Source organism: Podarcis erhardii, assembly GCF_964252035.2.
Source record: "Podarcis erhardii genome assembly, chromosome: 1".
NCBI classification, from domain to species: Eukaryota; Metazoa; Chordata; class Lepidosauria; order Squamata; family Lacertidae; genus Podarcis; species Podarcis erhardii.
Window position 1 is genome coordinate 116,317,481 of NC_138497.1, and position 12,176 is coordinate 116,329,656.

At 40.1% G+C, this 12,176-nt stretch overlaps 1 protein-coding gene across 48 annotated transcripts in view; it reads left to right on the plus strand.

Moving 5' to 3' along the window:
* Positions 1-12,176, plus strand: part of TTN (titin) — a 293,526-nt gene that overhangs the window by 262,347 nt on the left and 19,003 nt on the right. For all 48 annotated transcript variants that reach the window (XM_081862229.1, XM_081862238.1, XM_081862246.1 and 45 more), the window contains 17 exons: positions 350-646; positions 996-1,583; positions 1,668-1,970; positions 2,102-2,398; positions 2,651-2,938; positions 3,040-3,339; positions 3,444-3,746; positions 3,894-4,199; positions 4,310-6,076; positions 6,175-6,471; positions 7,602-7,889; positions 7,992-8,291; positions 8,381-10,447; positions 10,566-10,868; positions 10,958-11,263; positions 11,363-11,653; positions 11,774-12,073. In XM_081862229.1, the coding sequence (XP_081718355.1) occupies positions 350-646; positions 996-1,583; positions 1,668-1,970; positions 2,102-2,398; positions 2,651-2,938; positions 3,040-3,339; positions 3,444-3,746; positions 3,894-4,199; positions 4,310-6,076; positions 6,175-6,471; positions 7,602-7,889; positions 7,992-8,291; positions 8,381-10,447; positions 10,566-10,868; positions 10,958-11,263; positions 11,363-11,653; positions 11,774-12,073 (8,601 nt within the window). The remainder of the gene's footprint in view (positions 1-349; positions 647-995; positions 1,584-1,667; positions 1,971-2,101; positions 2,399-2,650; positions 2,939-3,039; positions 3,340-3,443; positions 3,747-3,893; positions 4,200-4,309; positions 6,077-6,174; positions 6,472-7,601; positions 7,890-7,991; positions 8,292-8,380; positions 10,448-10,565; positions 10,869-10,957; positions 11,264-11,362; positions 11,654-11,773; positions 12,074-12,176) is intronic.

Genomic DNA, 12,176 nt, shown 5'->3' on the forward strand with positions numbered 1-12,176 from the left:
TGTTATTAATTTATTGTAAGGCAGTAATCAAATTTTTAGGTGTTTTGAAAACACCTAATAACTCTAATAATATTTTAATATAGGCATGCAAGATAAAACTTCCCTATTTAGGGAAGTTTTAGAGAAGTTTTTAATGTTTAATGCTGTGTTATGTTTTTAATATCCGATTGGGAGCCGCACAGAGTGGCTGCTAATAAATTAGTATTAGTATTATTAAAATGTACTGCTTTCCTGTGGAAAAAATGTGCTTGCTGAATACATTAAAATTAAGTGGAATGTATATGACACATTTGCTCTCGATTCATCTTCTATTTATTAATTTCTTGATCATCTTCTCTTTATTTTTCAGAAAAACCAAGTCCACCCGAAAAACTGGGAGTATCAAACGTTACTAAAGATAGTGTATCTCTTGTGTGGCTGAAGCCAGAACATGATGGAGGAAGCAGAGTTGTTGGCTACCTTGTTGAAGCCCTAGAGAAAGGGCAGCAGAAATGGGTCAGATGTGCTGTAGTCAAGACAACTCATCATATTGTCCAGGGTCTCAAGGAGAATGCGGAGTACTTCTTTAGAGTATTTGCTGAAAACCAAGCTGGTCTAAGTGACCCCAAAGAGCTTCTTCATGCCGTTACAGTTAAAGAACAACTAGGTATGTGGAAATGGTGCATTCTCCTTGGAATCACCTCGGTGACACTGATGGCAATTTGGCATCTGCTAAAAACTTTATTCTCCCAGTCCTTTGCTTCATGTCGATACCAGTTGATCATAATAACATGTCTGTTTTGATCCAAAGTTGACTGGTATTTTACTTATTCTTTAAGTTTTGATGTAATTTTAATGTGTGTGTGTATACTGCCTTGTGATGTTTACATGAAAGGTGGTATAGAAATAGTTTTAATTAATAAATAATGAATAGTTAGCATAGAGCTCATACAAATTCATATGAAAATGCACTTGAAAACTATTGTTTTTAACATTTTGCAAATGTATTTTTTCAGAATCTCCTGAAGTGGACATGAAAGGTTTCCCGAACCACACCGTTTATGTAAGAGCAGGTTCAAACCTAAAGGTAGAGATTCCAATTTCTGGAAGACCATTGCCAAAGGTGACTTTATCCAGGGACGGCATTCCTCTCAAACCAACGATGAGGTTTAACACTGAAACCACAGCTGAAAGTGTCATCGTTAATCTCAAAGAAAGTGTGGCTACTGATTCTGGTAGATATGACATCACAGCTTCCAACTCCAGTGGAACTACTAAATCTTTCCTTAAGATTGTTGTCCTAGACAGACCAGGCCCTCCAGTTGGTCCTGTTGTTGTAAGTGATATCACTGAACAAGGTCTTACCCTTAAGTGGGAGCCACCTCGTTATGATGGCGGAAGTCAAGTTACCAACTACATCGTACTGAAAAGAGAAACAAGCACTGCTGTGTGGTCTGAAGTGTCTTCAACTGTTGCTAGAAACATTATTAAGATCACGAAACTTACAACAGGAGAAGAATATCAATTCCGTATTAAAGCAGAAAATCGCTTTGGCATAAGTGACCATACTGACTCCGCATGTATAACTGTTAAGCTTCCTTACAGTAAGTGACTTTTTGTTTGCTCGTTTTCTGAGTTTTTCAGGCATGTATTTATGATTTATTAACCTGTACTTAATATTCATTTAGCACCCCCTGGACCACCTTCCACACCATGGATCACCAGTGTGACTCGAGAAAGCATCGTTGTTGGATGGCATGAACCTGTTTCCAATGGAGGCAGTGCAGTCATTGGCTACCATTTGGAAATGAAGGACAGGAACAGTATTTTATGGAAGAAAGCTAACAAAATGATTATACGCACAACTCACTTCAAGGCCTCCAATATCACCGCCGGTCTCATTTATGAGTTCAGAGTGTATGCAGAAAATGCAGCTGGTATTGGAAAAGCAAGCCATCCATCTGATGCCGTTCTTGCTATAGATGCCTGTGGTATGTAGTCTGTAGTAAAGGATAAGAACCATATTTCAAATAATGAATTTAGTAGAAAATATTTATTTGGTGAGTCATTGTTGAATGAACACATTAATTCCAAATGTTGTTGTTGCTGTTTCATACTGCAGAGCCGCCAAGAACCCTTCGTGTCAAAGATATTTCCAAAACATTTGTCAGTCTTTCTTGGACACAGCCAGCTTTTGATGGTGGCAGCAAAATTACGGGATATATTGTTGAGAAACGTGATCTTCCTAATGGAAGATGGACAAAAGCAAGCTTCACCAATGTCATTGAGACTAATTTCACTGTATCAGGATTGACTCAAAACTCCCAGTATGAATTCCGTGTTTTTGCTAAGAATGCTGCTGGTTCAATTAGCAATCCATCTGATGTTTTAGGCCCTATAACATGCGTGGATACATATGGTAAGAAATTAATAATGCATAAACACTGATATCCAGTTATATGTTTCAGTTTAAAGTAAATACTGTTAACAGAAATTCTAATTTGAATTCAGGGGCCTTAGCTGGGCAGCACAGTACAGTTTCAAGCTTGCCTTTCACTATCAGAGGATACTAGGAAATTATTATTTGGCACTGAATGCTGCTTTGTTATCAATCTTTCTGAGAATTTCAACAATGTTAATATATGTTCTATTCCACTTCTTTTTCATTAAGGTGCACCTGAAATTGATGTACCCCCAGAATATACAGAAGTAGTCAAATACAAAGCAGACACAGCAATTAAACTGAAACTTGGCATCTCAGGAAAGCCTGTGCCTACAATTGAGTGGTTCCACAATGGTAAAGAAATACATACCAGTGCCCAGGTATCTATTGAAAACACCACAGAATCTTCAGCTATACTGATCAAAGAAGCAACTCGTATTAACAGTGGAAGTTACGAACTGAAATTAAAGAATGCCATGGGTTCTGCATCTGCCACCATTAGGGTACAGATACTTGGTATGTTTGGAGCATTTTCATATTGTTTTCCTCTGTCAATTCAACTAGCTGTATCCATAATTGCCTATTTAAAATATATAATTTTCTTGCATATTAAACAGATAAACCAGGACCACCAGGTGGACCTATACATTTCAAGACTGTCACCGCAGAAAAGATTACCCTCATGTGGCAACCGCCAGCAGATGATGGAGGTGCTGCTGTAACACATTACATTGTTGAGAAACGTGAGACGAGTCGTGTGGTATGGTCTGTGGTTTCAGAAAAACTTGAAGAATGCATTGTCACTACCACAAAAGTCATAAAAGGAAATGAATATATATTCCGTGTGCGAGGCGTAAACAAATTTGGTGTTGGTGAACCACTGGAATCTGACACTGTCATAGCTAAAAATGCATTTGGTAAGTTAAAGCAGATGGCCGTTAATACCTTTTTTATTATCTCTAGGTGATTACCTATTAGTTTATATTGACCTAACGTTATTTTTGTTTCAATAAAAATGCAGTTACACCTGGACAACCTGGTATACCAGAGGCTTCCATGATAACTAAACAGTCTATGACCATAGTCTGGAGCAGGCCAACTGTAGATGGTGGTAGCGAGATAAATGGATATTATCTTGAGAAACGGGATAAGAAAAGTCTAAGCTGGTTCAAGGTGTCTAAAGAAACCATTCGTGACACCAGGCAGAAAGTGACGGGACTAACAGAAAACAGTGAATATCAGTTCAGAGTTTCTGCTGTGAATGCAGCTGGGCAAGGTCCCTTCTCTGATGCATCGGACTTCTACAAAGCTGAAGATCCTATAGGTAAGAAACCTTTCATTTGATTGTGCAAAAATGCAAAGGTCAAATTATACACATTCTTGAAACTGCGTAAGGACATATATTGCTCTAAGTTATTGCTATATGTTGTCAGGATTGTCAAGTCTCATTTTTGTTACTTGCATTTCTCAGAAAAACCTGGGCCACCTCTTAAGCTAAAAGTTGTGGATACTACAAAGACATCTGTCACACTTAGCTGGACTAAACCAGCCTATGATGGAGGAAGTGCAATTACCAGCTATGCTATTGAAAAGAGAGAAGGGGAAGAAGAAGAATGGACTCTGGTCAGTGCAAGAGGAGAAGTGCGAACCACAGAGTATGTTGTTTCTCACCTTCAGCCAGGAATCAATTACTACTTCCGTGTAGCTGCTATAAATTATGCTGGACAAGGTGAACCCATTGAAATGACAGAAGCTGTACAAGCTAAAGACATACTTGGTATGTAAATTCTATTATTATATTTAATATTCAGTATTTTCATCTTTTCCCCAAATATGAATTATTTTTCTTTTAACTTAATTTTATTATTATTATTTTATTCTTTGCAGAGGAGGCACAGATTGATCTAGATGTTGCTCTTAGAACCTCCATTGTGGCTAAAGCAGGTGAAGATGTACAGATAATGATTCCATTCAAAGGAAGACCACCTCCAACTGTCACATGGAGAAAAGGTGACAAAAATCTAGGTGTTGATGAAAGATACAGCATTCAGAACACAGAATCGTCCACACTCCTTGGTATTCCTCAAGTCACTCGCAATGACACAGGAAAATATGTCCTCACAATTGAGAATGGAGTTGGAAAACCCAAAACCTCATTTGTGAACGTTAAAGTCCTTGACACTCCATCAGCATGCCAGAGACTTCATCTTAAACATGTTTCTCGTGGAACTGTGACATTGGTATGGGACCCACCACTCATCAATGGTGGTTCTGAAGTAACAAATTATGTCATTGACAAAAGAGATGCCACCAAGAGAGCATGGTCCTCTGTTACAGCCAAGTGCTCTAATACATCATTTAAGATAACTGACTTGTCAGAGAAGATCCCATACTTCTTCCGTGTTCTTGCAGAAAATGAAAATGGATTGGGTGAACCATGTGAAACTTCAGAACCAGTGAAAGCAGCAGAAGTCCCTGGACCTGTACGGGATCTGGCCATGAAAGATTCAACAAAGACGTCTGTCACTTTACAGTGGAGTAAACCTGAATTTGATGGCGGTAGTATCATAACAGATTACGTTATTGAGAAGAAACTGAAGGATGAACATGAATGGTCATATGCAGGGGCAAGTAAAGCATGCGAATTTGAAGTTGAAAAACTTAAGGAGCTTTCTGTTATGGAGTTCAGAGTTTCTGCAAAGAATGAAAAAGGAAGAAGTGATTTTTCTGTAATTGGACCCATTACAGTGAAAGACTATGTAATAACACCTGAAGCAGACCTTTCTGATATACCTGGAGGACAAGTAACAGTGAGAATAGGTTATAATGTACATGTTGAAATACCATATAAGGGAAAGCCAAAGCCAACTATGAGCTGGCTGAAAGACAACATTCCTCTTAAAGAAAGTGAACAGGTTCGCTTCAAGAAAACTGAAAACAAAATAACTTTAAGCGTTAAGAATGTGAAAAAAGAAAATGGTGGCAAATATACCTTAATTCTTGATAATGGTGTTCACAGGAAGTCATTCCCAATCACAGTTATAACACTTGGCCCACCATCTAAGCCCAAGGGACCCATCAAACTAGACGAAATCAGAGCAGATAGTATGGTTCTTTCATGGGGTGTTCCTGAAGATGATGGGGGAGGAGAAATCACTGGCTACAGCGTTGAGAAGCGTGAAACCTCACAGACCAACTGGAAAATGATCTGTTCTAGTGTGTCAAGGACAACCTTCAAAGTTTCCAACCTTGTTAAAGATGCAGAGTATCAGTTCAGAGTCCGCGCAGAAAACAGATACGGAGTGAGTCCACCACTAAACTCCATTGAGGTCATAGCAAAACACCAGTTCAAACCACCAGGTTCGCCAGGGAAGCCTGTTGTTTACAATGTGACAGCTGATGGAATGACCATATCTTGGGATGCTCCAGTCTATGATGGAGGAGCAGAAATTACTGGATACCATGTTGAAAAGAAAGAACGAAATAGCATATTGTGGCAGAAAGTCAATTTGTCATCAATATCTAATAGAGAATACAGAATTACTGGATTAATGGATGGTTTGGACTACCAGTTCCGTGTATATGCAGAAAACTCTGCTGGATTAAGCTCTGCTAGTGACCCAAGCAAATTTGCCTTGGCCGTTTCGCCAGTAGGTAAGTGACTGATCACTGAATACAATGCACCTGTCTCAACACACTGTTGGAATTTATGCTGATTTATATTACTATTAATGCACCTGTGTTTCTTTCAGATCCACCTGGCACCCCTGATTACATTGATGTGACTAGGGAGACTATTACTCTGAAATGGACAGAACCTCTGCGTGATGGAGGCAGCAAGATTGTGGGCTACAGTATTGAGAAACGTCAAGGAAGTGGTGATCGCTGGGTCAGATGCAATTTTATTGATGTCAGTGAATGCCAGTATACAGCTACAGGACTTAGCCCCGGAGATCGGTATGAATTCAGAATACTTGCAAGAAACGCTGTTGGAACTATCAGCCCTCCTTCTCAGTCTTCGGGCTATATCATGACCAGAGATGAAGCCGGTAAGCCTTATTTATAAGCATGTTATGTGTAGACTCTCCTAAAGTTTATCGGCCACAGCACTTTATTTACAGCCAATCGCTGTATTACTGAATGACTTTGAATTCTGGTGACTATCTCACTATCTGCTAAGCAACTGATTAACACTGTCCATTGCTACTAACACTGTAAATCAGGAGTAGGCAACCTTTTCCATCCAAAGCACACAGTCCCTCATGGATAATCTTCATGGGGACACATGCTTGGTGTGGAGGGCAGAGGCAAAAATGGACAGAGCAGTGGACGTGGCTCTTACTTTTGTTCAGTAGGCTACATTCCAGACATGCAAAAATTAGAGGCTTTTACTCTTTCTCTTTCTCTCTCTCTCTCTCTCTCTCTCCCTCTCTCATGTCTTTCAGAAGGAAAATGACTGTTTGTGTGTTTGTGTGTATCTTTGTATTAATGTAACATTTTCATATACAGATGTGTATTTTTGTAATATTTTGTTTAAGTTGTCTGTTTTTGCTTCAGTTTTCTGTATAGCACTTTGAGCTATTTTTAATATAGTAAGTGATGTAGAAATTAGTTAATCAATCAATCAATCAATCAATCCTCGATGTAGCCAAGCAAGAGGTATTATCACTCTTCAGAGACACATTCCAGTCATGCAAAAGCACTTGAGCAGGCTTCCTCAACCTCGGCCCTCCAGATGTTTTGAGACTACAATTCCCATCATCCCTGACCACTGATCCTGCTAGCTAGGGATCATGGGAGTTGTAGGCCAAAAATATCTGGAGGGCCGAGGTTGAGGAAGCCTGCACTTGAGGAATGTGTGAAGCTGCCTCAGAGAGGGTTATGACTTGAGGAGAGTGGAGATGACTGACTAGGGAGAATCCTGAGGGCTAACTGGAAAGCCTGGGCTTCCTCATCCCTGCTGCAAAAGATCATAAACATGAACTGAGTGACTCAATTTAAAAAAAACACACAAACTGATATTATGCGGAAGACTGGCTTATAAATACTGATAGTTTTGTATTTAGTATTAAGTGACACTCTGACATAAAATAACTAGTATAGCTCTTTATATTGTTTTGTAAGAAAATACATTGCTGACCATTAAGTGAACATTATTTTACTTCTTTTTATTCTTTAGTTGCGCCAAATATTGAGTTCGGTGCCGAACATTTCGAAGGTCTTACAGTGAAAGCTGGGGAAAGCATAAGGTTTAAAGTTTTCATCACAGGCCGGCCAGTTCCTCAGGTGATGTGGTATAAAGATGGACAAGAGATTGACAAGAGGCTGAATATGGAAATAAACAATGCAATTGGCTATAGCACCTTGTTTGTTAGAGATGCTTCCCGGGAACATCGTGGAGTATACAGAATAGAAGCCAAGAATGCATCAGGGACCAGACAGGCAGACATAACCATAAGAGTACACGGTAACTTTCCTTATATGAAATTGAGCAACTTTTATTTAGCATTCTGTTCATTCTATATTAAAATAAGAACAGATAAAAATAACTGATAATTGACTGTTACAGATACCCCAGGAAAAGTCGGTGGGCCAATACGATTCACCAATGTTACTGAAGAGAAGGCGTCATTATGGTGGGAGGCTCCCGCTAATGATGGCTGTGCAGCCATTACTCATTACGTGATTGAAAAGCGTGAGACCAGCCGAGTATCCTGGGCATTGATTGAAGACCACTGTGAAACATGCAGCTACACGGCACACAAATTAATAAAGGGCAATGAATACCAGTTCCGTATCTCAGCAGCCAACAAGTTTGGTGTTGGCAGGCCACTGGAATCTGATCCAATCGTAGCACAGGCACATTATAGTAAGTTTACATTAAATTGAAAAATCTTAAATTACAGTGTTGGCAACCTTGTTGAGGATGTTATCTGACTGGCTTCTTTTATTTTACAGCTGTCCCCGAGGCTCCTGGCACTCCAGAACCAAGCAACGTAACAGGAAACAGCATTACACTTACATGGACAAGGCCAGCATCAGATGGTGGAAGTGACATTAACCAATATATCTTGGAGAGAAGAGAAAAGAAAAGTATTCTCTGGGTTAAAGTGTCCAGCAAGAGGCCCATTTCTGAGACACGGTTCAGAGTCACAGGCCTAACCGAAGGCAATGAATATGAGTTCCATGTCATGGCGGAAAATAATGCAGGAGTTGGGCCACCGAGTGGTGTCTCAAGGCTGATTAAATGCAGAGAGGCAGTTCATCCACCAAGTGCTCCTACTGTTGTCAAAGTGACCGACACATCGAAGACAAGTGTCAGCTTGGAATGGACCAGGCCTGTTTTCGATGGAGGCCTGGAAATCATTGGCTACATCATCGAAATGTGCAAAGCAGATTTAGGAGAATGGCATAAAGTCAATGCTGAGACTTGCATTGCTACCAAGTACACTGTGGTTGATCTAGAACCAAACGAAAACTACAAATTCCGAGTCAGTGCTGTAAATGGTGCAGGCAAAGGAGAAAGCTGTGAAGTTTCTGCTTCAGTGCAAACAATAGATAGACTCTCTTCACCAGAACTTGATATTGATGCTAGCTTCAAGCAGACACATATTGTCAGAGCAGGTGCAACTATCCGTCTGTTTATTGCCTTCAAGGGCAGACCTGTTCCTACTGCTGTATGGTCCAAAGCAGATTCGTCTCTTAGCCTGCGTGCTGACATACATACAACAGACTCATTCAGTACATTAACTGTGGAGAACTGCAACAGAACAGATGCTGGCAAATACATATTGACTGTAGAAAACAACAGTGGTAAGAAATCCGTTGCTTTCACTGTTAAAGTACTAGACACTCCAGGGCCACCAGGCCCTATTACATTTAAGGATGTGACCAGAGGCTCTATCACTTTAATGTGGGATGCTCCTATTTTGGATGGAGGTGCTCGCATCCATCATTATGTCGTGGAGAAGCGAGAAGCAAGCCGTCGCAGCTGGCAGGTTGTCAATGAAAAATGTACTCGTCAAATTGCTAAGGTCACAGATCTTGCAGAAGGTGTGCCCTATTTTTACCGTGTTTCAGCAGAAAATGAATATGGAATAGGTGAACCTTGTGAATTAACAGAGCCAGTTGTAGCCACAGAAGAGCCTGCTCCACCTAAGAGATTAGATATTGTTGATACTACCAAGTCATCTGCAATACTAGCTTGGCTGAAACCTGATCATGATGGTGGTAGTCGCATCACTGGATACCTCCTAGAGATGAAACAAAAGGGATCTGACTATTGGCTTGAAGCTGGTCAAACTAAACAGCTGACTTTTACAGTTGAAGGTCTTATAGAGAACAATGAATATGAGTTCCGTGTCAAAGCAAGGAATAATGCTGGCTACAGTCAACCAAGAGAAGCCTTTTCTTCTGTTATTATTAAAGAGCCACAGATTGAGCCAACTGCAGATCTCAGTGGAATAACTAAGCAACTTATAACTTGCAAAGCTGGTAGCTCTTTCACTATTGACATACCAATTAGTGGACGTCCTGTTCCAAAGGTAACATGGAAACTTGAAGAAATGAGACTCAAGGAAACAGACAGAGTGACTATAAAGACAACAAAGGAAAGAACCACACTGACTGTTAAGGAGAGCATGAGAGGTGACTCTGGTAAATATTATTTGACACTTGAGAACACAGCTGGCGTGAAAACTTTCACTGTCACAGTTGTTGTTATTGGAAGACCTGGTCCAGTTACACGCCCCATAGAAGTATCATCTGTGACAGCCGAATCCTGTGTGTTGTCATGGAAGGAGCCTGAAGATGATGGTGGCACTGGTATTACAAACTATATTGTTGAAAAACGTGAATCTGGTACAACAGCATGGCAACTGGTAAATTCCAGCGTCAAACGTACACAGATCAAAGTAACTCACCTCACTAAATATATGGAATACACTTTCCGTGTAAGCTCAGAAAACAGATTTGGTGTCAGCAAGCCAATAGAATCAGTACCGATAGTGGCTGAGCATCCATTTGGTAAGTAATAATTGTTTTAACAGATGTGCATAAATTAATTCTTTTAAAAAAAAAAAAAAACCAAAACCAAACAAACACAGCAGTATTTAACAGTATTTCCCTTTTTTTCTTTCATCAGTCCCACCAAGCCCACCCACTAGACCCGAAGTCTATTTTGTTTCTGCCAATGCCATGTCCATTCGGTGGGAAGAACCGTATCACGATGGCGGCAGCAAAGTTGTTGGATACTGGATTGAAAAGAAAGAACGCAACACAATCCTCTGGGTGAAGGAAAACAAATCTCCATGTATTGAATGTAACTACAAAGTTACAGGGCTTGTGGAAGGTCTGGAGTATCAATTCAGAATATATGCATTAAACGCTGCTGGGCTGAGCAAAGCCAGCGAAGCTTCAAGGTCTGTCTTGGCCCAAAATCCTGTTGGTAAGTATAACTGGTAGAGAGAAAGTGTGTGTCCTATGATTATTTAAAGGAACAATGGAGTGATATTTTTGCATTATGTTCTCTTACAGATCCACCGGGCAGGCCAGAGGTCACAGATGTAACAAGGTCTTCAGTGTCATTAACCTGGTCTCCCCCACTTTATGATGGTGGAAGCAAAATTGTTGGCTATATTGTAGAACGCAAACCATACAATGAAGCTGGAGATGGACGCTGGCTGAAATGCAACTATACCATTGTCTCTGAAAACTCCTTTACCGTGACAGCTCTTAGTGAAGGAGAGGAATACGAATTCCGTGTTTTGGCAAAGAATGCTGCTGGTGTAATTAGCAAGGGTTCTGAATCTACTGGCCCTGTTGCCTGTAAAGATGAATACTGTAAGAGATGTTCACGTGGGTTTTAAAATTAGGTCATAATTGTCCATATTTTAAGAGATCAAAATACACATTTATTTCTTTTGCTCTTTTTTTTCATAGCACCACCTAAAGCTGAACTAGATGCCAAATTGCAAGGAGATGTTGTAACAGTTAGGGCTGGATCTGACCTGGTTCTTGAGGCATCGATTGGAGGAAAACCAGAACCCAAAGTATTTTGGTCTAAAGGTGACAGAGAACTGGACCCAAGCGAAAAGGTCGCTTTGCAATACACAAGCAAGCATGCTGTTGCAATCATCAAGTTCTGTGACCGAAGTGATACTGGAAAATACACGTTAACTGTTAAAAATGCCAGTGGGACAAAGCAAGTTGCTGTCCTTGTCAAAGTGCTTGGTGAGTATTTCATAACTGCTAGTTTTCTGTGGCTATTTAACTTCTTTCCTTTCAAGTTTTATTTTGAGATTAAAGAATTTCTTTCACTGCAGTAATTATCCTTTTACTCTTTGTCAATAGATTCGCCTGGTCCATGCGCTGGCAAAATCACCATAAGCAGAGTTACAGAAGAGAAGTGTACCTTGGCTTGGCGGATGCCTCAAGAAGATGGAGGGGCAGAAATTACTCATTACATTGTAGAGAGACGCGAGACAAGCAGACTGAACTGGGTTATTGTTGAACCTGAATGTCCAACACTGTCATGTGTAGTAACCAGGCTTATAAAGAATAATGAATATATATTCCGTGTAAGAGCTGTCAACAAATATGGACCAGGTGTTCCACTTGAAACAGAACCCATTATTGCTAGAAATTCATTCAGTAAGTACTTCTCTAGCCTTGTGAAGTCTTCCCCCTTTGGGGGGAGGCACAAAGTAAGTTGTGTTACACACAATAAATGTGAAATACCTAATTTTTTCCCTGC